Source organism: Phoxinus phoxinus (assembly GCF_949152265.1).
Source record: "Phoxinus phoxinus genome assembly, chromosome: 6".
Classification (NCBI taxonomy): domain Eukaryota; kingdom Metazoa; phylum Chordata; class Actinopteri; order Cypriniformes; family Leuciscidae; genus Phoxinus; species Phoxinus phoxinus.
In genome coordinates this window covers 6,303,919-6,331,570 of record NC_136881.1, presented here as the reverse complement: position 1 = coordinate 6,331,570, position 27,652 = coordinate 6,303,919, and the positions used below count along the sequence as shown (strand labels likewise).

The 27,652-nt window shown below is 36.2% G+C and overlaps 1 protein-coding gene across 1 annotated transcript in view; it reads right to left on the bottom strand.

The window, feature by feature from the left end:
* LOC307000062 (receptor tyrosine-protein kinase erbB-4-like) overlaps positions 1-25,810 on the bottom strand; it is a 169,670-nt gene extending 143,860 nt beyond the window's left edge. Inside the window, exon 1 of the mRNA XM_079615300.1 lies at positions 25,458-25,810. Within this exon, the coding sequence (XP_079471426.1) occupies positions 25,458-25,536 (79 nt within the window). The 5' untranslated portion in view covers positions 25,537-25,810. The remainder of the gene's footprint in view (positions 1-25,457) is intronic.
* Between the last annotated feature and the right edge of the window lie 1,842 nt (positions 25,811-27,652).

Here is a 27,652-nt window from a genome sequence, read left to right as displayed (position 1 = left end):
TTGCTGTATGTTTACTGTCCATGATCATGATGGAAAGCCAGAGTGAATTACCCTTAACCTTTACATAATGACTGTAATAGTGTTGCTGAACTGTTAAGTGGAGGGGAGTTAATGCCCAGAGCATTAAATGGCCCCGTTTCAACATACGAGATGGAAAAAAACACATGACACAGCTAATCTGTTTAGTCTATAGTTGTGACATAACCGATGTTTTGTTGATTCATAATAAGGGAACCTCTCATGAATGGGTCTTTAAATGGGCAAACTGGGTTGTGATGACGCTACAATGTTTAAATAACAGAGTGCGCTACAGCAAAACTACTAAAAGATCTAGTACACTTGTAGATGTTTATTTAAAAACACCAGTACATGAAGTAGCCTAGATGTTTTAAAATAAATAAATAAATGTAACTATGAAATAAAAAAGTTTTGATTAATACATTGCTGTCAATATAAAGCAATAATTTGAAATATTTGATTATATTGAACCTTAAGTACAACATGCTCCTGGATCAACATTACGTACAAACGATCAGAATTGAGGGTCAGGTTTACAGTTTATGTGAAGTTTAGGCTTACAATCATGGTTTGGAGCTTCTACAAACATTATTTCCCTCTGACTTTAGGGATAACTTACAGGTAGGGGTTTGGGGGTATATGGATATGGTTATGACAACATTTTTGGACAGGAATGTTGTCCCAGGATCATCAAAAAATAAATATGAACGTTTCTGTGCAGAATATTCTGGAGATATACATCAGCCATGATATCAGCATATCTGACGTGTTTGTGTTGTGTTAGTTGTCACGAGGCAACAGGTTTTCTTTGTGGGTTATGGGGTTCAGGTAAAATCCTTCCTGCATTAGCGAGGACTACTGTGTCCATGAACTAGAACTCTGATCCATAGCGACACGATTTGATTTGAGAACACAAAAGCCTCCTGGATTTTCTGCCAAGCTCTGACTTCACCTCTATTGTGCCAGTTTGCGGTACATTAAAACATAGCTAGTGCTGGATCATTTTAGCAACGTCCTTTTAACTGTTCAAGCTACTTCACAAGTGAGTATTTTTCACGCAAAACCCTGTTTACACCTGGTATTAAAGGGGAACTATGCAGTTTTTTTAGCTTAATGTACCTTAACTGAACAGCTTCAGAGTCATTGGAATGGTTATATAACTTTTTTCGGGTTGAATGGTGGTCGTCTCGTTTCCCCCTGGTGCCTGTGAGCGGAAAATCACTCTTACAACTTACAACATTATTGCGCTCCCTCACGCTGTTCGAACCCGCATGAAGATGACGTTGTAAATAATGTCCCGTCTGCTTTGATGTCGTTGATCTACTAGCCTCTGGTATCTGAGAGTCGCAAACGAGTTTTTACGATAGTGTTGTCAAATATCTATTCCGAAGTTGTAGGGGGAGCTCTATAGAGAAACCTGCGAGCAAAAAGCGAGAATACAGCGAAGAAATTTCCAAAAATGCATAGCTCTGCTTTAAAATGCATTTCAGTTGATCGGATCACAAGTACGCGGTAGACACATACCCGTTTACACCTGGTGTTTTAATACGTATTTTTTCCCACTTTCAACAATTTCGGTCCTGATTTCTTTGAGGGGAGATCACAATTTACATATGAGCGAGCACAGAGACGACAGAAAAACATGCGGAGAGCAGCAGCTTTCGTTTCTGCTCTGACAGCCGCAAGACCACGCTGAACGATGCGAGTGTGTGTTAGAAATCAGGAGTGGTGAGAGAACATTGTGCTTGATATGTTTTTCATCTTCAAACCAACCTTGGGTCTTCAGCGACAAAGTCTAAGCACTTCCCATAATATTTACGCGGAGACTAGGCAGTCTTTTGTGCCTGTTCGAACACATTCAACCACATGAGCGTCAACACTACGAAAGCATTTTCGACTGCCTCTGGAAGTGGTTGAAAGTTGACAAGCTCAAAATGTTTTAGACCCTGTTTACACCTGTATTTAGCTTTGTCCACTCGTGATTCGAACACATCTTAAAACCAGGTGTAGTTATAAATTGTAGTCGAAATTGTAGTGACATTTTCTCATCCTTCAGACAGATAGCTGAAACATTTAAACTTACACGATTATTTTCTTATTTTCTAGAGCGCATTTGTTACATCGTTAAACTGAAGGCAATTAATTATATGTCACGCCGTAAACAAACATCCCAAACGATGAGTGCAATTAAAAAGTTCACAGTGAAAACAATTAATGATTCTGGAGAAATAGGAACAAATCAAATAACAGATGAATTGGGCGGCTGGAGTAAGAAGACGATGAACTTGAACAGAAAGAAATCAGTTGGACAGTCCAATCTGTATAAACCAGGCAACTTAGTGATCAGCAGGAAATCCGACGTGCGGTCAATGACAATAAACTAGAAGAGAAAACAAAAACGGTGAGACAATAACGGACAGACGAGGAATGAACGCACACACTGTGGTATAAATAGGGGGAAACAAACGAGCAAGGTGAGAACGGGCTTGATTAGACTCGTCAGCTGACACGTTGTTTAGATGCTTAATGAGTCAGTCACACTCACAAGGGTTTCCAACACGACAAGACAACACCAATGAAAACACAGACCTGAACCGTGACCTACAGTAATGTGCAGGGCTCATACGAGGCTTACACTCAACATCTTGATAGCACAAAATAAAACAATACTCAACTAAATGGATAGTTAAAGATAAATAGGCCTATCTGATACAACGGCAACATTTTCTCAGAAATGTATTTTACCTGCTTATTTAGTTTATGAGCTATATCGAATAATTTGACATGCGTTAAGAACCAAAAAAAACACAATGACCTGAATACCCTATAATTGCAAAGAATCTTTTGTGATGTTTTAAACCACAACACAAATTAAATCTATTGTATAGTTCAATTGGTTAAAAATGAGAAAGCAATGAAATTCAATGGGCAGTAAATTGAAACTTGATTCTCACATTTTCTCCTGAGGAATAAACCTTAACCTGCCATGTGTCACCTCTGTTTTAGAAGAGGTCTCAACAATTTCACAACCTGTGCTCAGATTTGCCAAGCTATGAAATCATTCGATATGTTCAATGCAAATGATGATGAGATGTTATTTGATTTCCTTTAGTACCTCTATACTGTAATTTCAACAATTTTCTCATTTGTCTTTTTATTTCTCCTAATGAACTGGAGATGAAAGCAACCCCTTTGCCTCTTGGTGGAACTACAAATCTGTTGTGAATAATACACAAATGTTATTCCTGACACTATTTTTACACTACTGTTCAAAAGTATGGGGTCAGTAAGATTTTTTGGTTACACTTTATTTTAAGGTGTCATTGTTACAGTATAATTATATTTAAGTACTGAGTAATATTAATTAACTACATGTACATAATATAAGCTAGGGTAGGATTAGGGTTTGGTTGAGGGTTAATTGCATGTAATTAGGCTATGCATAATTTACTGTTATTACTATGGTACAAGGCTACATGTAACAAGGACACATAGGACATAATTTACGAAAATACTTTTTTTTTAACTAAATTGAAAAGTGACAGTAGCCTAAAGACTTTTACATTGTTTAAATATCAATTTTAATGCTGTTTTAAAGCAATTTAAAATTAATGCTTTTATTTTGAACTTTTTTTAATCAAAGTATACTTAAAAATAAAACAATATTGAGAAAAACAAAAATATTAAGCAGCAAAAAAAAATCAGAATTGATAATAATAAGTCATTTTTTGAATTTATTTCAAAGGAGATCAAAAGTATCTCTCAAACAAGTCACATTATTCACTGCCATTCTTAGACAAGAAGCTTCACCTTTAACTCTAACAGCATGCATTCTTCACTAAAATTAAACCAAATGAGCAATGGATACTCCCTTGGGGAACGAGTGTTAAATTTTATGATTTCTTCACATAGCACCACAGCACAGCATGAGAGTGTGATGAATGAAGTGCATAAACACTGATGCTATATTTACATCATATGCTTATAACCCACATGCCTTTTAAACTGTCAATCATGCCTATTCAGAAGTAGATCCTCCCCTTTTCAGTGCGGGAATTTTCCAGGCCAGATGTTAAGACGTTAACCTCTGTCCTTGCTGGTGACCTTGGAGGGGGTGTTGCTTTGTGATGTAAAGGGCAGGTGGTGTAATATGATCTGCCCATGTCCCAGATCCATCATTCCTGCAATTCTGCCATACACAAGTCACAAAACTTAATCACATCTCACATCGAGAGCCCCTCCTTTGCCAAGCCTGACCACCAGAGCATAAATCCCAGACTCACGGGTCAATAATCCTGTCCCGGGATCTTCCATGTAGGCCTAGCTAGTGTTTGGAGGAAAACAAACCCAAATGTGAAGAAGCAATCCACCAGCTGTCTTCCTAAGTTACAGTCAATTCGTAATTTGATTTTAGTGTGTAAAAAATAGTAGAAAAATAAATGTGTTTGTGATTGACAATTTGCGTAGAATTGAGGAAGGTTTTAAAATGGCATCTGATGATGCATAAAACACACGAGGTAAATCAGTTACCTGACTTAATATTTTGGCGTCTAAATAGTTTTCATTCAATGCATTTTTTCATTGCCACCAAGGACCAAGAGAGTAAGTAGATTTTCATTGAGAGTACATGTTATAATTTTAGCATCTCAAGATAAATAGATTTTGAGCCACAAATACATAGAAATCTAGAAAGATATTTACAAACATTAAACAAATTCCCCCAAAAATAGAACGAGATCCACAAATATATAAAGGAGTTTTACAAAAACGTAATTACATTTCCAAATAATTAAAATGAGATTTGTAATTAAATAAAAAATGTCCATACATGTTTTTGTATGTCACAAAAAAACAACTTAGACTGGCATTTCTTTGTAAATATCTGCCTCTACATTTTTGGATCGCTACACAAATTTGTGGATTAATTCCTGTGGATTTGTGGTCCACAGACTGCATTTGTGTATAATGAAACATTTCAAGTGCCAAATCGCATCACCGCCTAGGCGCCTATATAGCCAATCAGATAACAGCAACATTGCGCTGACCAATTGTAGCACGCTCTCAACCCAACCAATCAGTATCCAAATTCACTGTATTACTGTGACCATGGGACATGTTTAGTTCAATTGACACAGCATATTAATCCGTGATATGTCGTGAGTGCCTCAAGATCATTTTGATGACATCCTCATGTTGTGGTTATGCGATCCTATGTTGATGGAAATACATCACTTTATCATGGCAATGAGTTTAATGCGTAAACGTGTAAACATAGCATTTTATTATTATTGATGAATAAACATTTTATTTTGAATTAAGAATGACAAAAATCAGTGCAGAGTTCAAATATGATTATGCGGTCTGTGATCCACAAATGCACAGGAAGAAATCCACAAAATGTGTAGTGATCCACAAATGCAGAGGAAGCTACAAACGTAAAAACATATTTGTGGATACTTTTTTTTATTAAATGAGCAAATCTCATTTTATTTATTTGTGAATTTAATTCATTTTTGTGAAACTCCTGTATATAGTATTTGTGGATCTCTTTATTTATTTGTGGCTCAAAATCTAGAAATATGCATAAATTATAACCCCATATATATATTGCATCGTCTATATGTCAGTTTATCTTAAATATATCAATAATAAACAAAAAGAAGAAAACCTAAACGGCTACTCTAGGCTTTTGGCTTCCCAGCTTGAATCTCCGGGTTTCTGAAGAGCAATCAGCAGAGAATGTCCTCCTAGAGAATCACTATTGAGTGACTATTACAAGTGTCGACTCTCCCCGTTACAGTCACTTGAAAGATGTTATTTAAAGTGCATGCCTAGATTCCAAGCATGCTTAGATAGAGCAGTGAATAACTGGATCACATGGCTCACGGCTTAAGATGCACGTAAGAGTTCACACACGAGTCGGTTTTTTTTTTTGTGCACATGGAGGCTGAGTGAAGTTTCTTTTCTCTCGATTCTATCAAACTCTGGGCTTAGACTATAAATGGTGCAAGATTTACAAGATAAACAATTTTCATTTAGAAATCGCTAGTAAATTTCACAAAAGAACCCTAAAAATAAGCACACAAAAAAAGCATTGAAAACCCTTATGTCTAATGTTTGCAGCATCCAGTAAGAAGCAAAAAAGAAGAATGTAGTGACTGAAGTGCTGTGGCAGAAATCACACATTCACTTCTAAATCTAAGTCAAAGTCTACAATTGGTCAGTTCTCACCCTCTATATGCTTATGTCATTCATAACTCTATGGGAACTTTTTTATTTCCATCCAACAAACATTATATGGTGTTCAATGGCTGTCAAGTTCTGCCGCAACTGTAGCGACAGATATTAAACATTGGTATCCTCAAGAGACATTTTCCCAGAAGATGATTATAAAAAAGAAGCACCCATATTTCTATAAGCCATTTTTAGCGGGTGTATCAATTTTGCTGATGTGTTTGTAAACAAGCACAGGCAATTTATTGGTAATTGTGTTCTGAATAATTAGACTAGGGGCCAGATTTACTTGAGCCAGTGCATACCCTCTGTCTATTGGCTTAAAAAAACTACTGTCAAGCTGACCTTATTGCATATGCATTTGAAGGAGTTTCCCTTTCAGATGCTACATTTATGGAAGGAGAGTATTTAAATGCAAGTTGCAATCATGCAAGGTGATTGGTTTGCGCTAGTAAATGTACTAGTATTTGCACCCTTATTTACCGCCCAAAAAAGCATGTTGCGTTGATCATTATGTAAATGATCCGTCTGTGTCTGTCTTCTTTAATTTGCACGTCGTCAGTAGATCACGCACAGAACTTTACACTCACACCGGCACTTTTTTATTGGAATTTGCTCTGTTTAGTAAATCTGTAGTAAATTTTTAGTAAAAATCCCTAGATGGTGTGTGGATGCAGTTGCACAATACAAGAGAACAAAGTATATGCATTCTTGGTACTGATCTGAAAGGAAGCTATAGCCCCTTGGACATGGCCAGCAGGTCATCAATAAACCACAACATCTATAAACCCTGACATCAGGCAGAATGTTTTCTGTTTAAGAAATGTTATAGGCACCAGGTGGATGTACTAATAAAGACTCTGTTGGCTTGGATCACACTGAGTAAGGTCTGTTCACTGCAGATAAGTGTTATGAGACCATAAACCAATAATATTAGATCCCATAAAGGAGTTATTCTTTCTCTCTCTCTGTCTATTTGTCTGTATGTGTGTGCTAACTTCAAATGTCAACACTCTCATGCATCACCGGAAAGTTCGTTTTATAAATGATCAAACAAGCATTTACAAAAGACCCAAAACGCCATTCCTCAGCACTGGCTTTTAGACCACGCGTAATTCTTTACATGTACTGTATGTGTAATGTAGTATGTGAGATTTGATGCGAGATGAATGTACCATTAGCTCCTTCATTCTTACACTTTTAATAATTTATTTTCTACACTGTGACTTTAATCTAATAGACGTTCTGTAAATTGTGCATTAGGACATTATGCTGATTTTACTTCAAAATTTAATCAGACTTAATTATTCTGTCATGCAGTTCCAGATCAACAAAACTCATAATATAATTTGTATTCATCATGCTAAGCATATTTCTATCCTAAAAACAGCAACAACTGCATCTACAAATGAACTATACAATTTTCTTTAAAACCACTGATAATTAAACTTTAATTCACTATAATTCAACATTGAAAATAATATTTTTTTTGTGGAAACTGTGAGTATTTACTGTCACTTTTGATCAAATCACAGCATCCTAGCTGATTAAATTTATTAATCTACCTTTTTGTCTTTTTTAAAAGCATTTGAAAGAAGTGCTCATTAATTCACCCTCAAGTCTGAATCCGCATACATATCAGGCCAATGTTTTCTTATGTTAAGAACTGTGTATAAGCTATACATGAATATCTTTACTCTCCTCTTTAATCCACAACCACAGTCTCCAAGGTGAAATTGCGATTCCATCTTAACCACTTGTCTGCATTGCAGCTGACAATAAATCCATCATATTTCATACTGATACGTTTGCACATTAGCGAGTCAACACCATTGCGGTAGCGGGAGAACGGCTTTGCTGGTGGGGAGGCCACCCGTGCTTGTAATCCACTAATATCCAAAGCACCATGGGAACATTCAGACGACTAAACCAGGAATAATGAAAAAATATAAAACAGGATTATGAGAAATTTTCAAATAAGTCAAGGAATCTTAAAAAAAAAAAAAAAAAAAAAATGGGCAAGTGCACAACACTAACAGTAAATAAAAATATAACAATGTGTTTTCTAAAGCATTAAAAGCAGCAGATGTTTTACATGGACTACACTACTGAGTACACTGAAAAAACGAACACAAAAACATTACACTTAAAAAAAATAGATGATGGGGTGTGTTCTGGCGGGAAAGTGGCGTCAGTGGATACCCTCTATAAAAGCTAATTCAAAATATGAATAAATATTATAATAGTATATAAACAATACAAAGGTAACAATGGAACAGATACATTTACATTAAATATAAAAAAAAAAACTGCTTTGGGTCTATTCGTAAAACCATCCTCTAGCCTTAGCTTGTTAAGGAAAGGTCTACACTTTTAAAAACAGGCGATCTACTTAAAAAATGGAGTAGAATTAGTATTGATTGAAGCGTGTTTTTACTCAGCAATGTTCCTCTCCATAAATTAAAGGAAGGGATAAAAAAACAACGGAAGAGGAAGTTTGGAAAGAGTGAGGAATTGTGGGAGATACACAGAATGTCATTGAAATGTAGTCGAGGAAGGCAGATGTGGAGGCATAGTGACACTGTGGATAGCCGAGTAACAGAAATGAATGTCTTGTTTACTACAAACTCAGCGTGAATGGAACCGTTTATCACCAGCTGAATGAAACGGGGAAGAGATGAAAAGCAGAAATGACAAAGAATGAGAAAACAATAGGGAATGAATAAGACGGGGGCTGATACAAGCAGTGCCGAGCAGAGATAAAAGTGGTAGCGGCAGTTTGAGACAAATCAAACGTGTAACAAAAACCTACTGAACAAGACGTAAACGTCTGAGAAATCTAAAGGCCGTGTTTTTGAAAGACACCTGCAAAGATGCATTTCTTCAAGGTGTGTTTCATAACACTGGAGTAAGCTGGCTTTGTTGTCAGAGATCAGAAATTAGACTGTGCTTGGATGCCCTGTTGTTTATGAGGACGCAGTGATGAAGGGTCGGGTCACGGTGGGGGCGTGTGGATTGCAGCATTGCTTTTATCTTTGACCCATGTTTGCACAAAAACAGCCTTCGCTTGGCCATTAGATACTGCTTAGACAGATAAATGTGTAGGATGACAGAGAAAGCGTGTTGGTGTGTTTCAATGAAGCCACAGAGCTTCCATTATTACACCCATAAATCCTGATTCCGATCTGCACGGCAAACACACATGCACGGAAACGCTCAGCACGGGACGCAGACACACACCAACCCACATATCAGCATTCCATCTATAGAGCACAGCTGTACGATAAATTCCAAATATGATGTGATACCTTACAGTGCATTATGACGATTGCTCCAAACATATGACTGCTTGTGAGTAATGTTTTTTAATATATAGCATTTGTACCCATGGCAATTGTGCCCATTCATCTTCCCAAACTTAGTTGGTGATAGGAGATGTTTAAGTTCATAACAAAGGTAATGCTTCAACAGATTTTTTTTTTTTTTTTTAGAAATAGAACACATAAGTCATATTGCTCGTGGATGAGCACATTATCAACAAGATTGTTAGGAAAATTAACCATGGTGGCCATAGTTATGGGAAAATATGCAAAGATATTGTGACAGCTATAAAAAAGGAAGAAATTAAACAAATTGCTAAAGATTTTGAAAGCTTCTTATAATCCCTTGTGAACAATAAGTGTACTAAATTGTGATGATTGTGCACTGTTTTCATTTTCATTTAATTGCAATCAACATGCAAGTGTCCAAAAACTTTACATTCAGTTTGCACTTACACTAAGTATATTCTTTTAAAGTCACGTTAAGTGACATTTAGTTTACAAGCTGTTTTATTGGCGTACAGAATATCAGTGGTTTAAATGCTGATTGAGCATTACATGAGACATGATACCTTTCGGTAAATTGTAACTTTCAACATACCTTCTGATGTTCATGCATGTGTTTTTACTGCTATAACATGACTTACTGCTGCTGACTAAACTGAGGCGCTACAGCGATCTGTCACCTCACATTTAAGAGTGGCAAAACTATTTATCACTATTTATTGTTTGAATTACGTTATAAAATGGACAGAATTGTAAATCTGAAACCATGTTTCTTATCAGAAGTAACAAAACACAAAATTTGTGATTATTGGATGGGAGGCGCGTTATAAATAATGTTTGGTGTAGCACCTGGCAACCCTGGCATGACCCAAACGGGTGATTCGGGTCAAATAGAACCTGCTTTACCATCTGTTAAAGGGATAGTTCACCCAATAATGAAAATGATCCTATGTATAAAAGGTATATACTAAATTTTTCTTCCAGCGAAAGAGTAACCCTTGAAGTTGAGGCACAACGTAATGACGAACGTGGTTGCTCAGCCCTTTTTGCTCAACCGCGAGAGGCGTCAAAGCTTACGCTACTCCTACATCCTATATCCTATACATCGCCAAGTGTTACTCTTTTGGCGTAAGTCGACCTGCGTAGGCCATCTGCCGGAAACTAGTTATTTTAGTTGATAAAGTTTTAAATATAGAAATGTTTCTTACAAGAACGCAACGCTTCGCTTCACAAGGCCTTTATTAACCCATCGGAGCCGTTTGGGACACTTTTATGATGGATAGATGCACTTGAATGGACTTCAAAAAATGGTGCCCATTCACTGCCATTATACAGCTTGGAAGAGCCAGGACATCTTTTTATATAACTCCGATTGTATTCGTCTGAAAGAAGAATGTCATATACACCTACTGAAAGGCTTCGGAGTGAGTAAATCATGGGATCATTTTTATTTGGAATACTGAGAAATGAAGAAAAAGAGATTGAGAAAATAGCCAGTTTAAATGTTGACAAGCAAATTCAACCGAAAACAGAGCTTTAGTACTAGAGCATATCATTCTTGAACAATGGAGCAGGAGAAAAGATTAAAAGTATTTCACAGCTAGTGCCGAGGAGAGATTTAAGAGCTCCTGAGCAACATGCAGGTTAATGGGAAACTCAGCCGCTGCCAGGTGGGAGGAGGAACTAGCAGAGAATAATAAGAAAGCATCTCTCTCTGTCTCACTCAATTTATTTCTCCAAGTACCTTTACAACATGACAGTCGATGCTGAAGATGAGTATCTTAACACAGAAGCAGAGTGAGAATGAAACAAAAAAACTACTGGCGTTGGTTCAGTTTAACAATTGTATTACATGTTAAAACCACATTACTTTGATTTACCATTTAAAAGTTTTGGTGTCAGTAGTATGGTGTTTATAGCATCACAGTATAAACAGGTGTTTATAGTATTACAGTATAATAATAATAATACTAATCTTGAGCAGCAACTCAGCATATTAGAATGATTTCTGAAGGATCATGTGACACTGAAGACTGGAATAATGATGCTGAAAATTCAGCTTTACATCACAGGAATAAATTAAATGTTTTAATATATTACAATAGAACACATTTTAAATGGCAAAAATCATTCACAATATTACTATTTTTATTCTATGTTTGATCAAATAAACACATTTTTGGTGAGCATAAGAGACTTCTTTCAAAAACGTACCCACTCCAAACTTAATGGTACTGATTGACCATATTCATAAATAAAATATTGAAGGTGACACTAAAAAACACTTCACAGAAAATTTATAGCCTGCTTAATTGTACAAATTGTTTTCTGGTCAATTGCCCTGAAACATGCCCTCTCTCGGGTGATTAAATCTTGCCAATGGATAATTTACAATTTCTATTGAAATATTTCTACTTCATTTTAAATATTGTGTAAATATGGATATTAATCAAGTGGAATAACATTTCAGAAATAAAATGTATTAATTTATTAAATAGAATATACTGAATTCACCAAGGTTTTGCTATTGTAAATGTTTATAGTAATATTTTGTCGAGGTAAATCATCTAGAGAAGCATGGCTGAAACTCAAACAAACCAGGCAAATTGGGATGTGATTGGCTAATGTTTGCATGCTAACTCCATCAGCAAGAATGCGCTAATGTGCATGGAGTGAGCTGGCCGTCAGAGATAGCCTTGTTCTCTGGCCCTTTTGTTTTGCAGTCCCTCTCAAACATGCTCTGTCAGCACATGCGTTGGACTTTCCTCTAATTAAAACATGACTGTTAGAGGAATGCTAGCGCTTGTTTACTCGTATTGAGATCAGCAGCTCTGCCTCCCAGCGGAGTGTGCAATTAGCCGACGCTGGGCCAATTAGGAACTCCAGCTAATGCTTGTGGCATTCAGCACAGCGAGCGGCCATTCGATTAGAGTTAACAAACAGAGACGCTACTTTAGCATCAGTCCTATTTGTGTCACCTTTCAAAGTGTGTTTGATGCATGCTAATATCAAGGGGTCAAAGTTTGCCTGGCTGGCATGGTACATTTTGCCCCTGCTGGTAAAAGTCATAACTACACCAGAAAAACATACGTTTAATTTGACGGCAGGTCGGATATGGAAATCCTAATGGACAGCTCTTTCTTTCTGTGTTATTGTAAACCTCATTGACTAATACTGATGTAAATCAAAATAGTGTATGAAAGTTTGAAACAGGAAATGCATTTGGGCAGGGAATCATTAAGTAATACATTGAAATAAAATAAAATGATTTTGCACTCAAAACAACACAAGGAATCAAAGCACTCCATCAAAGATATAAATGAGCTGCTTGGGCTTTTTACGGTTCAAATGTGGAAACGGGAAAAATGTGTTTGTTTTGATTGTAAGATGTGCTATATCAGACAGAGTTCATAAGACTCGCAGCGCTTTACAAAGCAATGCTGCACAAAGTGTGGCTGCTGCTTTCATGATAACAGCAACATAGTCAAGGATTGAGCTTGAAAAACTAATAAAGAGAACTCGTCACTGTGAGAGATCAGCAATGTGCTTTATGCTAATAGTAAAATAATGTGGACAGACACAACAGTATTGTATAGTAGAAAGAAAAACTGAAAAAACAAGCAAACAATTGTTTCGAAGAACATTTAAAGAAGCTCTTCATTTATTTATTGGGTTGTCAGTTCAATACAAGTGTTACTCAAATTATTGAATGTATTATCAAAAAATAAATAAATTTATATATTATATATTTATATATTTTTTTTCTCAGCAAATATAGATATATGCAATACATTTGTATAATGAAAATAATAATAACATTATTATTAGTATTATTATGGTTGTTAAAATTAACATGATTAATACGAAATAAAATAATTTCAATGAAAAAATAACAATATTAAAATAATTTCAATAATAACAATAATGTTAAATCAATAATTTCAATAATAGTAAAAACAACATTAATAATAATGATAATAATGATACTAATAATAATAAAAACAATATTAATAATAATGATAATAATGATTAATAATAAAAACAACATTAATAATAATAATAATAAAAACAACGTTAATAATAATAATAAAAACAACATGAATAATAATAATAATAATAATAAAAACAACATTAATAATAATGAAAATAATAATAATAATAATAATTATTATTATTATTATTATTATATTGGAATTATTTGTATCCATGTTGATTTGGTTAATAATAATAAAAATATTTTTCTAAGTTATGAAGCCAGTAGAAGGCAAGGATACCGAAATGGCACATTGTCAGTTTGTTCAGAGGTCAAGGGTAACTTTCTATCTTTGCGTTTGTTAAAGAGTCAGCCTAACCTCACACACACCTCCCTCTGCCTGAAACCCAGAGCTGAGGTTAACATGATTACAAGGTGAAGACAAAACTGAGGTTACTTGACAGAGAACTATAACGGATAGCAGAAGTAATACACTGTGATACTGCCAATACTGAATGCTTCTTGCCAACAGAGAGTTATATTATAATATATTCCAGAGAATATAATTCATAACATGAAGTTAATACCGTTTGCTGCTTCATTGACCTCTCCAAATTATCTGTCGTTCTATCATTAAAACACACAAAAAAAAATGGCATTCAGAAAATGAGGTCATCTATATTGTGGTCTTGGCAGCATGGTGATAAACACAATACACAGTTCAAAAGTTTGGGGTCAGTATTTTTTATTTTTTTTTAAATAATAATTTAATACTTTTATTCAGCAATAATTAATGAAATATTTTTTTTACACTAACTACTTTCACAGTTAAAAAGAAAACCTTAATATGTATCAAATAATCCAGAAAAAAAAGCAGAACAACTGTTTCAAAATTGATAATACTAAGAAATGTTATTCATTATAGATCAAATGTCTCATTTTGTGTGATTGACTGACAATAGCTGACTATATTGTAATGTGTGGTTTACTAGTGCAGTAACATTACTTTGTGTCGATAATGACAGCTGAACTTTTCTTTGCAGCTGAAAGACGACTTTAAAAACTTTCATAATATGTGAGAATATGCTATTAAAAAATGGCAGATTCATCATAAGGTCTGACTTTAGTTAGATTTCCCAAAGTGCCAGGAAGATGCACGACTCCACGAATGGTATGAAACTCAAAATTGCTGAAATACTTTTTAGTTGAATGATTAAACTGCTCTAAAAGTGTCTCTCATGGGATGAAAACTTTTCCCTAAATGCCAAATTCCAAAGCTGTAAGACAGAGTATGTGATACTGTCTCCGTATTGCACAAAATACATGTTAATATAAAAAAGTTGTCATAAAAGTAGAAATACAATACTTTTTCCTCATCTATTATCTATGTACATTTGGTGCATTATGTAAAAAAGATGATATTTCAAATCACAAACACACATATACAGGTATACAGTATATATATTTATCAAATATTAAACTAAAACTTAATGTCAGTTTATTTACACGCCTTTGTGCCCTAAAATGTCTTCACACAATGTCTTCACACAATCGCACGGTTGACACATCAGGAGAACAATCATACAATCATGGCTAAGACTGTGCCATTGTGTGTGCGCATGCGATGGAGGAGAGCATCCCTGTCATTTATCAAACCGGCCCGGGCTGGAGCTGATGAATTGAGCATCACATCCGGCTGGACACTTTCATTTCACAAAGAACAGCTCTTTTCCCAGCCAACGTGACAGACAGGCCAGAGTACGACTCGACTGAGCTCACAGCGGCTGGATCTCAGGCCACATAAGGCATAAACCAGCGTGTAAGACATCAGCGTGCCTGCGAGACCATTAATCGCTCTAGTATTAATTGAAAAATTGGGATTTAATGTTAATTGACTGGCGCTGGGGAAATATAGGACTATAAAAGAGCACCGTGGCTCAGAACTCTGTGTGTGATGAAAACTGGGCAAGTCAGGCCTGCCACGACACAACAGAACACAACAGAGACCTTGCATCCGGAAGAATTTTTCCCATTCATTTTCTAGACTTCTTTTTTTTTTATTTCCATGGAAACAGTAACTACTTTTAGGGGATGTAGGCATGTAGCCATTTAACACCATAACAATGAAAACACACTGCCTTAAAGGATTAGTTCACTTTTTAAAAAAATGTTTGCTGATAATTCACTCACCCCGATGTCATCCAAGATATCAATGTCTTTCTTTCTTCAGTCGAAATTTTTTTTAGGTTTTTGAGGAAAACATTCCAGGATTTTTCTACACAGAATGGACTTCAATGGCAACCATCTATCCCTTTAAAAGAAGGTTCAAATGTCCGTCTCAATGCAGCTTCAAAGTCTCTACACGATCCCATTCGAGAAGTAAGGGTCTTATCTAGCGAAACGATCGGTCATTTTCTAAAAAAAAATAAGAATGTTTATACTTTTTAACCACAATTGTTCATCTTGTGCTGGTCTGCGACGTGCCACGCATATCGTAATCACGTTGGAAAGGTCACGTTCACGTCATCTATCTAAGTTATTTGTCTGTGTACTCCGGTTCAAAAAAGTAGGGAAGGGCGAAAAACATTTTTTACTCCAACTTCAAAATCGTCCGACATCTTTGTTTTCATTTTTTTTTTCTTGTGACCTTTCCAACGTGATGACATACTGTAATACATGGCGCTTCGCAGACCAGCACAAGATGAACAATTGTGGTTAAAAAGTATACACATTTAAAAAATTTTTTTAAAATAATCGATGATTTCGCTAGATAAGACCCTTATTTCTCGACTGGGATCGTGTAGAGACTTTGAAGCTGCATTGAGACGGACATTTGAACCTTCTTTTGAGCATAGGGATAGATGGTTGCCATTGAAGTCCATTCTGTGTAGAAAAATCCTGGAATGTTTTCCTCAAAAACTTAAATTTATTTTCGACTGAAGAAAGAAAGATATGGACATCTTGGATGACATCGAAGCTAGTAAATTAGCAGCAAAACATTTTTTTGAAAGTGAACTAATCCTTTAAGCCCAAAGTATACTTCGGCTTTCCACGTTCCGGATCAGTCCGTGCACTATCCACATGACATCACTTTTCTTATCAGGAGGGTCCGCAGACGCCCGCCCGCAGCCCAGTTTGTGTGTCCGCGTGGACGGTTCACGTAAAACAGAGCATGTGCGACTTACTTGAGCGCTTGAAAACAAAGTCCACTAGATAGTGCGATTAGTCTTTCCATGCTCATGGTCAAGGGAGTTTACTTTGAAAGGTTTGCACACTCAAGTGTGTGTGAGACGGAGCGGAACGCGGTAAATGAAGTATGACCGGGCCTTTATGCAATCTACAGAAGCTTATCAATATCGCTTAAAGAGATAGTTTACCCAAAAATGAAAAAAAAATGTCAAAATGTACTCACCCTCAAGTTGTTCCAAACCTGTATGAGTTTATTTCTTCTGCTGAACAAAAAAGAATATATTTTGAAGAATGTCAGCATCCAAACAGTTGATGGGCCCCGTTGACTTCCAGTATGGATATATATATATATATATATATATATATATATATATATATATATATACTGTACATATATATATTATGAAAGTTAATGGTGCTTATCAACTGTTTGGTTACCATTATTCTTCAAAATATCTTCTTTTGTGTACAGCAGAAGAAAGAAATTCATGCATGTTCAGAACAACTAGAGGGTGAGTAAATGATGACTCAATTTTAATTTTTGGGTGAACTATCCCTTTAATATCAGAGCTCAGGATACGTTTATTTCTTTGGAGAAAATGAATGTGATTTTTACTTTCGGAACCCAAGTGTCGCACCGTAGAGAAAAATATAATTCTCTATTTAATTAAGGCTCAAACCAGCCAGCACAAAGAGCTCTGTGTGTGTGTACGTATTAAAGGTCATTCTATATTTGTGTGCATGTCTTCTTGACCTTGCACACATATACTTATGAGGGTTTGCATGAATGTGCGAGTGTGTTTAAGATCACAGAATGTGCGTGTTTTCTTCCTGAATGCTGAAAGGCATAGTTAAAATGCTTCTGGGTCCCAGGTGTGCTAGCAAGAACTGGATCCTCCTGATGAGCAATCTGTCCAATCAGGGAACATATTGTCAGGGCTGTCCATAATGAGCAGCCAACATGTGTTGTCATGCAAATGAGCACAGGCTACTTCGGCAAAAAACATGTGGCGCTGTGCTACTAATTTTCCTTTTTGATCTCTGGCTAATTCGCCTAATTAGGAAGGCAGTTTCAGTGTGGACTGTTCTGTACGGGTATTTACACTGCTTTCTAATAATATCATGTTTTAATAAATATCACTGCAGCAAATTGAACCTAAGAGCGCGCACACACACACACGCACGCACACACGCACGCACGCACACACACACACACACACACACACACACACACACACACACACACACACACACACACACACACACACACACACACACACACAACACACACACAAAGGACATAATAGTAACTATCATCATCACCATTATCATTATTATCATTGTCATATGAAGAATGCATTGCCTTGGGAACACGTGTTGGACTGTGACCAGAACTATTACTAAAATTTGACCAGGCAACAGACTATAATAATGTAGATGGCGTTTACATTTTCAGAAGAAAATGTATGTGGTGCTAGCTGTGCAAAACTTTCCGCCGTTATGCTAAGGTGTTCTGGGTGGTTGCAAAGTCAAAAGAGGCCATCACAAGAATTTCGAATGATAATTTGTCCCAAAATATGACTCAAATCCCTCCTTTAATTAGTTTTTTGGACATTTTGTCGTCCAGCAGCAGAAAATAATAAGTCTGAAGACTTGACCTCTTCTCAGTGAGTTGCTTGTTTAAAATTCAACGTTGTTTCGGAACTTCTCAATTCTGTTTTGCCCACCTCATTTTCTCTTCTTGCCTTCTTCTGCATGAACCTGCACTAAAGAGTCCTTAAGACTTGATCCAATTCGCAGATGGTGTGTGAAAGATGTTATTAACCGCACACTCTAAACCTCTCTATCCTAAAAGCCCCGCAGGTCTTCAGAAGGCATGTTCTAACCCTCTCCTTCTGTTAAGACCAACAGAAGCAGTGATCAAAATCAAGAAAAGTAAACCAAAACAGACAGAAGTGTTTTACAATTTGAAGTAAAATAAAGATGAACCTTGACATAATTTACCCAATAAATTGGGCATATTACTACTTCAATGATGAATCCTTCTAAAATCCAGACAGACAGTATATTTCTTCTTATTATTATTAGTTTAACCACAAATTTAAATATATATGTAGCCCCCTACCCAGGTCCTACTTGCCCCGCTCTGTGCGGGCCTAGAACCTGGGTCTCCGGCGTGGGAGTCAGGCGCTCTAACAAGGAGGCTAAAGACTGCAGCCATTACATTATTAAGTAACACATAACACATGCATACATTATAAATAAAGATTAAGTCACCTAACACATTTAAACATACCAGTGTAAGAATGGCATTTTCAAACATTTCTCAAAACAGAAGAAGGACACCGTTGATCTCTGCACAGCTATAGACGCCAGTATAAGTACACTACTTTGGTGGCATTTTCAAAAGGATATGCTAGTCTGTAAATGCCAACTTTCATACAAACTGATAGCCATCAGGGACATCATTTTGTGGACGCTTTAGTGTCTTACACCCTGAGATGTTTTATGCAGTTATGATGAAGATACTTATACTTTAAGTAACTACTTTACTGACACATACAAGATAATGCAAAACGCTTTCAGAGCTCCGGGTTGTTTCTATGCCTTCCAGTTAATATGTACAGTCTCTTCTCCACATGGCGAGGATGCAAAGTTCAGACTACGAGTGAACGGCATGACCAAAATCATATATCAAATCATGTGTGCTTAATTGTATATTACCGTAAAGGTACAGTACATTTCAACCAAAAACTGTTGTATATTAATTACTTATGTGTTCATGATTGGATAATCCAGTGAATGAAACACACTTCATATCATTATATACTTGGAAATTGGACACAAACCAAAAGATAATTCACAACAAACAATCTCACATGTAACACTTGAATTTAAAGACCGCATATATACTGTGCTCTAAAATGTATACCGTCACATGATACATGCAGCCCTGGCACAGTCAGTGCCTTCAGTCAGGTTATTATAGTTCTGTGAAACATTCATTTGTTCACGTGTGTGATATTACATTCTCGCAATGCACAGGCCATTCCCAACAGGTACATGCAATTCTCATCAATCCAAGTGCTGGATATCCCAGAGAGATAAAATAAGAAATGAATTCAAATAGTAAGAGGGTGTCCAATAACTCATTGCCCAACCCTAAGACTACCAGCGGACAGCTATATATAGGTAGTGAACCATTTCGGTAGACCCCTGTATTAAAGAGACTCAACTAAAGGAGTGTTAAAATGAATACAAAAATGATTTGAAAGAGCATAATTTAGAAATCTTCTATTGTTATTATCTAAGTAAATATAGCATCTACTCTAAGGTGAAGCCTCACCATTCAGCAATGTTCAACTGATATTCTTTCAGCAAAAACGTTCACTGCTCTGAGTGAAATAAGTGATGAGCTCTCCACTGCGAACATAAAGCAACGACGATAGTTTCTCACAAGGTCTTCTTTGATCCAGTAATCCAAGGTGACACACTATCACCCCATCTTTTCAGTAAAAGTTTTATGAACCTTTACACTGAGAGAAACTGCAGTGATATTTCTATAGGGTTGGGATGTGACATCTGCCCTCTATCTCACCTAAACAGAGTAAAGAAAGTGAGGCCATGAGGGTTGATGGACCCAAGGAGACACAGAGATCTTGTGGAGTACAATCGCTTATCGCTCTTTTCCGTTTTCGCTCTTCGATCCCTCTTTACCGCTTTCTCCCATCCCAGCTGCCATTTCCGAGCACATGCTTTATTACAGGTCACTGCCACACAAGGAAGAGTTTAAAGGGACAAAGTAGCCAGTGTTTCCCACCCGCACGGCAAGCTAATTCACAATAAACCTCACAATAAAACTCTCTGCTCTTTTCAGGTTAAGACTAGTGGTTCTCATCTGGTGAGTCACGACCAACCCCATTTCACTGGAAAAGATAAGTATATTATGAAGTGACTCTTTCTTATGAAATCATACGATGTGAACCAAATGAAAACATATATATATATATTTTTTTTTTTTAAGTAAGCATGATAGTCCACTCTTAAACCAACATTTCCGTCAATGGGTGTAAGCAGATTGAAACACGAATAGGATTTTAGGAATTCACATGAATTAGCCACCATTTCGCCAAAACGTAAAATAGTTATCAATTGCCATGAGATTGTGTCAGTCGTGTTACAAAAACGGCGCACAGGTATGACAACAGAAGGGAAAAAAATGCAATACAAATAACAAGCTAACCATATAATCATGCATTGTTAGAATTAATTGACTCTTCAACATTAAAAAGAGAGGAGAAAACGCTTCCCGCATCTGTGCTTTTTGGCATCAAATCTTATGCATCCAAAACTAGTAAAATAGTATTTTGATGCTAATTCATCTGTCTCTTAGTAGAAGCTAGTCAAATTAAGTAGACACCAACACAAGTTACATGACACCTTCTGAAATTATGCATATTTTCAGAATGTAGACAAATATGCTCATTAAACAATTTCACCTTTACTCATTGCAAATCATTCTAAGTAAGCATGACCAGCATTTAACAAAGGGGTCTCAAAATAGACATTAGACATATATAAAAAATATATACTCTCTAATCCTTAGAAGTGTTTCATCAGAAGAAAATTTTCAACTACTACTACTACAATAAATCATGGCAGAATTTGAGGCAACGCGAGACTCACATTTGACATTTCCAAAAGGTAGCAGGGCTGACGTTTTGAATATTGCCAATTTAACTGCTAGTTGCTAGGCAATGACACATCCAGTCCATCCCATAATTACACCAAATATAATTATCCACAGATCCTTCATGCATGAAAAATCTGGTGAGTTTTCAGTTATTGTAGTAGTTTACGGTGACACTTTAGTTTAGGATCCAATTCTCACTATTAACTAACTATTAACTACGACTATTGCCTCAATAAACTCCTAATCACTGCTTCTTAAAAGCTAGTAAGGTAGTTGTTCAATTTAAGTATTGGGTGGATTAAGGGATGTAGAATATGGTCATGCATAATAAGGCATTAATATGTGCTTTGTAAGTAATAATAAACAGTCAATATCCTAGTAATATGCATCCTATAAGCAATTCGTTTTAAGAATTGGACCCTAAACTAAAGCGTTATCGAGAAACCTTCCAAATTCCAAGCTGAACTTAGCCCTTGTCTTTAGATGCAGTTGTTGCTTCAGTTTCAGATGTTGTTTATATAAATGATCACATTAGCATGGGAAGTAACGGATCACAGCTGACGGAGAGGCACAGAGCCAAACTGTTCTGAGAGGATGGAGAAAGACTGAGAGACAGTGAGGTGACAGAGAAGGATGAAGGAGGGGGGGGATGATGTCTCAGAGGCAAAAGGACAGAAGCCACAACCACAGAAACCAGCAGGCCTTTGTTTTCAGAGAACAATTCCAACTGGTGGAAAAGAACAAACCCTTAAGCTAGGCAAACATTCTTTCAGCTACTCTTAAATTCCCTAAAAAAGGGGCAAATCCCAAAAGATTGTAATTAGCTTTATATGTTTACTCCCCGTGTTCAAGAAATGTCTACTCTGTAAATATTCCAAAGAAAGTTTAAAGGACTCTTTATATCAAGATTTATATATATATATTTTACTGTGAGGGTGATTCTCATTCTCACAAAAAATAAAATATAATAAAATGTCCAGGTGACATTCAATCCTTAATTATTATTATTTTTTTAAAAGAAAAGAAAAGAAAGAAAGTTGGAAGCAAGTACATTTAATTAGGCACCCTTGATTAATTTAAGAAAAGTTGTTTAAAAATATAATATAATTTCTGTCTTTTTCTATTGATTTTGGAACGGAATTTGACCCGCATGTGTTTTTGACAGGTTCTGTGACATTTTAAGATATTATAATGTTAAATATTTTTAATCTTTCACTTGCATTTCTGATTTTTTTTAATAACAATTATTAATATGTGTGCATTATTAATTATTAATGTCGTACTGCTTCTCATTAAACGTCCACATTACTACAACACATGTAGCCTATCTGTATTGTAAGACATGGGCAACAAGTGTCATCTAAAGTTATGAGTCCACGACAAATACATTATTAATAAGAGGATTATACTTGGTCAAAATTGCAAACAACATTTCCTGCTCATAAAAATATATTCATGTCTAGACACCATATCAGTGACAAGCTTAATTACTGGGGGACTCATTGGGACTCTCAAATGGAGCTTAATCCAAGTTGACGCTGAGTAATAATTTGACTGCATTCCCGAGTCAATATCCTTTAGAACTTAAATGTCACATCTCAGCCTGGGTCAGATCTTGTGTCATTATCTGCAGACGGAGCAGTGCGCTGAAGCTGAAATTAGATATAAAGGAACATATCAAAAATATGAAACCTGATGACCCTGAAATAATTTGTGAAGAGTTTCCTGCATGGGGAATTATTTATTTATCTTCCACAAATAGCCTCCAGTGAAAAATGTTCTGGATCTATACAGTGATCTTCCATGTACTCACATTGACCCTGACCTTATCTTTCAAAGAATCAGTGATAATCAATGAGTTATCATCCCGAATGATTAATAATCATTTAGGATCTCAGTCTGAACACAATTTAAATAGGTATCTCAAACAACGAATTAAAATTAATTAAATTATGTTATTCGTTTCAACTATACAGACTGAAGAATACAAATCTGAGAACATTTCACCCATACACTCTAAAAAATGCTGGGTTGTTTTAACCCAATTTTGGGTCAAATATGGACAAACCAAATTTTTAAATTGCAGTTTTTATCCAACATTTGGGTTTGTCCATATTTTACCCGGTTAAAACAATGAACCAGCATATCTTAGAGTGCATATTGTTGTAAATCTCACAAAACCTAGCATGAGGTCACATATCATCACAAAAAAAAGTTATTTTATAAATTATAGAAGTCATATTATTGTAATAAAAATATTATCGTAACATTTTTCAAAAACACATACATACTTGTACATCATTAAAGTAGATATTTAGATTTACATAAAAACACTGTACTACAATATTTTACTTTATACACTGATAAAATTACTATTGGGAAACTCAAAATGAGAATTTAATGGGAAATCTTAATTACGATGGAAATATTATCATCACAATTGATTTTGGTGTAAACTGTGATCTGGACCCGTTTTGATGAGATTCATCCATACAGCCAAAAGTTATATTCATCATAAGAAACACATAAACCAACAGTAAGATATGGAAGAATGCCTCTCTGGATACACGAGCACCGTTTTGCGTCATAACACTCGCTGATATTTGTGTCATGATAACCTCCATCCTCATTTCTCCTTGTTCATAGCCTACACTGCACAACAGAACTTAATTCATGCACCGCCAACGCTGAGTTGACTTCTCACAGTGTGGATGCTGAAATATGCTGAGCAGTTATTTGAACAGAGCGTAGGGGTCTGGAGCGCGATGCCAAGCGCGCAGGAAATGCGCGTTCCGCTGAGCGCGCTCCCGCGCTGCGTTCCATCAAGTGCCTTTACGCGCAACGATATATTAAAATAGACTCTCAACTGACTGGGAGTCTATGACAGCCCCTTGAACTATATTGTGAAATTTAGTAACGGGAAAGGGTCTTTCTATTCCTGGTGGTGTTTTCACCGTATTCTCTCAAGCGCCACCAACAGGTCCATTTGCATTTAGGTTTCATCTTTTAATCCAACACTGGTCTAGAAAATAAATAAATAATCCACTCAATTAGAGAGAGAGAAATATTAGGGTTATTATGAGATTCACACAAGACCACCTTCACACTATTCTAGTCAAAATTCAATAAAATCTGATTTATAAAAATGTTCACGAGTCACACATCATCAAATTTAGCCAGGAGCTTGCCAAACAGGAAGTTAGTGACAAATAACATTTGCAAGGATTTGGGCTTTTGAAACAAAATGTGGTATATAATGGGCATCAGTGACAACTACTGGTTTTACTTATAACTTTTGAATTGTTTAGACAATCTTATGACCCTGAATAGGCCAGATCCCCCCCCACCCACCCACCCCCCCCCCCACCCTCTCTCTCTCTCTCTCTCTCTCTCTCTCAAAACAAGTTTGTAACAAGCAAAGCTTCGCTATTTTGACACCAAACTTTTTTTTTTTTACATTTGCACAGTGTCCTGACATTACCTCATGAATTTGGTGACAAATTTGGAGACTATTGGTATGCTGTCTCCCTTATCTGACATATCCACTTCAGGTCTTGCAGTCTCTAATAATGAGAGTTGAATCAGGGATGTTAGATAAGGGACACTTACAAAATGTGCAATGCTGGGTTTCCTCCAGGACAGGTTTGAAAACCTGTCACTATCATACACAATATTATATGTATGCTACTTACAAATACAGAAGTTATAGTCGATCTGTTTCAGGCCATGATATATATTAGACTATTGATTCGCTAATATCACAAAATAAAAAACACTGGGAGAAATGTATAAACAAACAGAGATGTTATGTGCAGCACTTAGTCCTGAAGTGTGTGTGATTCCAATGGATTCCTCCTCTGGTCATCATAAAGACTGCGGGGATACACCGTGCCTAAAGCATACACTTCACAATCTTTCAATCTCCGGTTGTTTAAGTGCAGCAAAGTAGTCGATAACAGCAGCGCACACACCGGTCAAGTGCGCAGCTTGCCAAGACCCTTTACGCACTTGTACTATTACTCACCTGACTGACCGTTGCTCCTCTGAACCACCACAATTATGAAGACGAGGCAGAAGAAGCGAAGAAAGCGAGCCGGCCACATTTCTGCTTATTTTAAGAAGTTATATCTCCATACATTAGCATGATCAATAGAGAATCCGGGCATTGACAGTCCAGCGTCTGCGTCTCCAGCGCGCGCACTCACGTCTTCGTTCCAGAGCACATCCTGTAACAATAAACTCGACTGGACCCTTTTGCTTTTGAGATGGGTTCGTTTTTTTTTAAGTAATAGTGCCTGATTATCCGGATTGTAGGACTTGTAACGATTTCATTACATCGATGGACTCGCAACTTCGGTTTGAGAGTCAGAACACGCCCCTCCTTGTACTAAGCACCGCCTACCTGAAGTATGAATGGTCAAAAGAGGCGCTTGAAGAAACGAGGCCACGCCCAGCCATCGACTGATTTGCATATACACCTGCTAACACCAGTGTTATGTCAGGGGCTTTAAAACCTTTTCATGCCAAGGATGCCCAAATGACGATCCTCTTGAGTGTGTTACCATTATATGTTATATCAAATTATATAATTAAAATAAAATTGATTTCAAGGTTTCCCGTGTTTAAAAAGCAGAGTAAAAAACAAAATTCAATAATACAATTTTCCTTGCAGCACCCCTGGATCCTGGTTTGGAAACTTCTGTTTTAGATACAAAAGGATGATATATTCAGAAGGCATCACACAGCTATTTACAGGTGATATTTGATTTTGTAGGCCTACAATAATTGAAATGAGGCAAATTTATATACCAAAGAAGAAATAAAAACTCATATCAGAATGTTTACCAGCCCCTAATCAAAAGTGTAATATATTTATATTTTTTTTTCTCTTAAATCCTTGAGGTGCTCGAGTGTCTTAAAATGCTCTCCATTATTACTATTATTAGTGTTTAAATGAGTTTGATCCTCTCTTTATGAGATGGTTACAGTGTATAAGGTGACACTTTGACTATATGACACTAATACCTCGTAAGTTATGTGTCAAGCTGAACTCTATTAACCTGTTCAGTCCCTAACCACTAGAGGCCCTCACATTACAATTACACTGAAGAATGCAATCTTAATGGTGACTCAGCATGATCAAAAGCATTTCCCTCTGTATCCATGATCTTCAGAGCAGGTATTTGACCGTGGGGATTGATGGAAATGCGTTTACGTTAAAGTTTAATACACAGTATACTTAGTATTATAAATACAAGTTTAATGTTTTTTCTTCTGATTCACGTTTAGCGGACGGCATTGTTCAGTGCAGCATTACCAAGATGAAATAAATGTTTGTTTTACAGTAAATTCAAAGGGATTTTCACTCATAAATGTCAATTCTGTTATCATTTACTAACCTTCCAAATATATTCCAAATCCAAATCGTTTTGACTTTCTTTCTTCTGTAGAAAGACAGCAATGTCAGCAGAAGTCATATTGCGTCAGGACGCTCGTGCTCCAGACTTCCGTGAACGCGCTCAGGAACGTTTGCAGAGGAAGTAAATAATGTTGTAAATAATGTTCAGTTTCTTGCACAGACCGATTGTTTCACTTCATAAGACCTGAATGTATCAGCATGAGACATGGTAATACATTTTGTTTTGCCTGTATATATATTTTTTTACTCTCAAAGTGCATATGCATTTTATGATTCACCACCACAGTTTCTGCACAAATACTTATTTACTGTTCTACAAAAGAACAAAAAAGTCACTCATATGTCTTGGGTGAGTAAATTAACAGCAAATTTTCATTTTTGGGTGAACTGTCCCGTGTTTATTAAAAATGAATGATCTGAATTATATTTCTTAGTTTTTATAGTTAGCATGGTCCCATACTGTACCTACCAATGTTGAGGGGTAACACAAGTAATGCGAGTTACATAATCAGATTACTTTTTTTTCAAGCAACTAGTAAAGTAACACATTACTTTTCAATTTAAAAATACCAGTTAATGTTTAAAAACAATATAGCATGTAACTTTGTTTTCCCTTCAGTGACTGACAGCTCTCCTGCCCCATGTTGAGAGTAATCGTGAGTGAGAGCAGAGGCGTGTAAACATGATGCTTACTGTAGTTCTAGACTACAATTGTAGTTCTAAACATGCATTTACTTGTCTCATAAAAATGACATTATTCCTTAAAATTAATACAAAAAGTGAAATGCAATCTTAATACA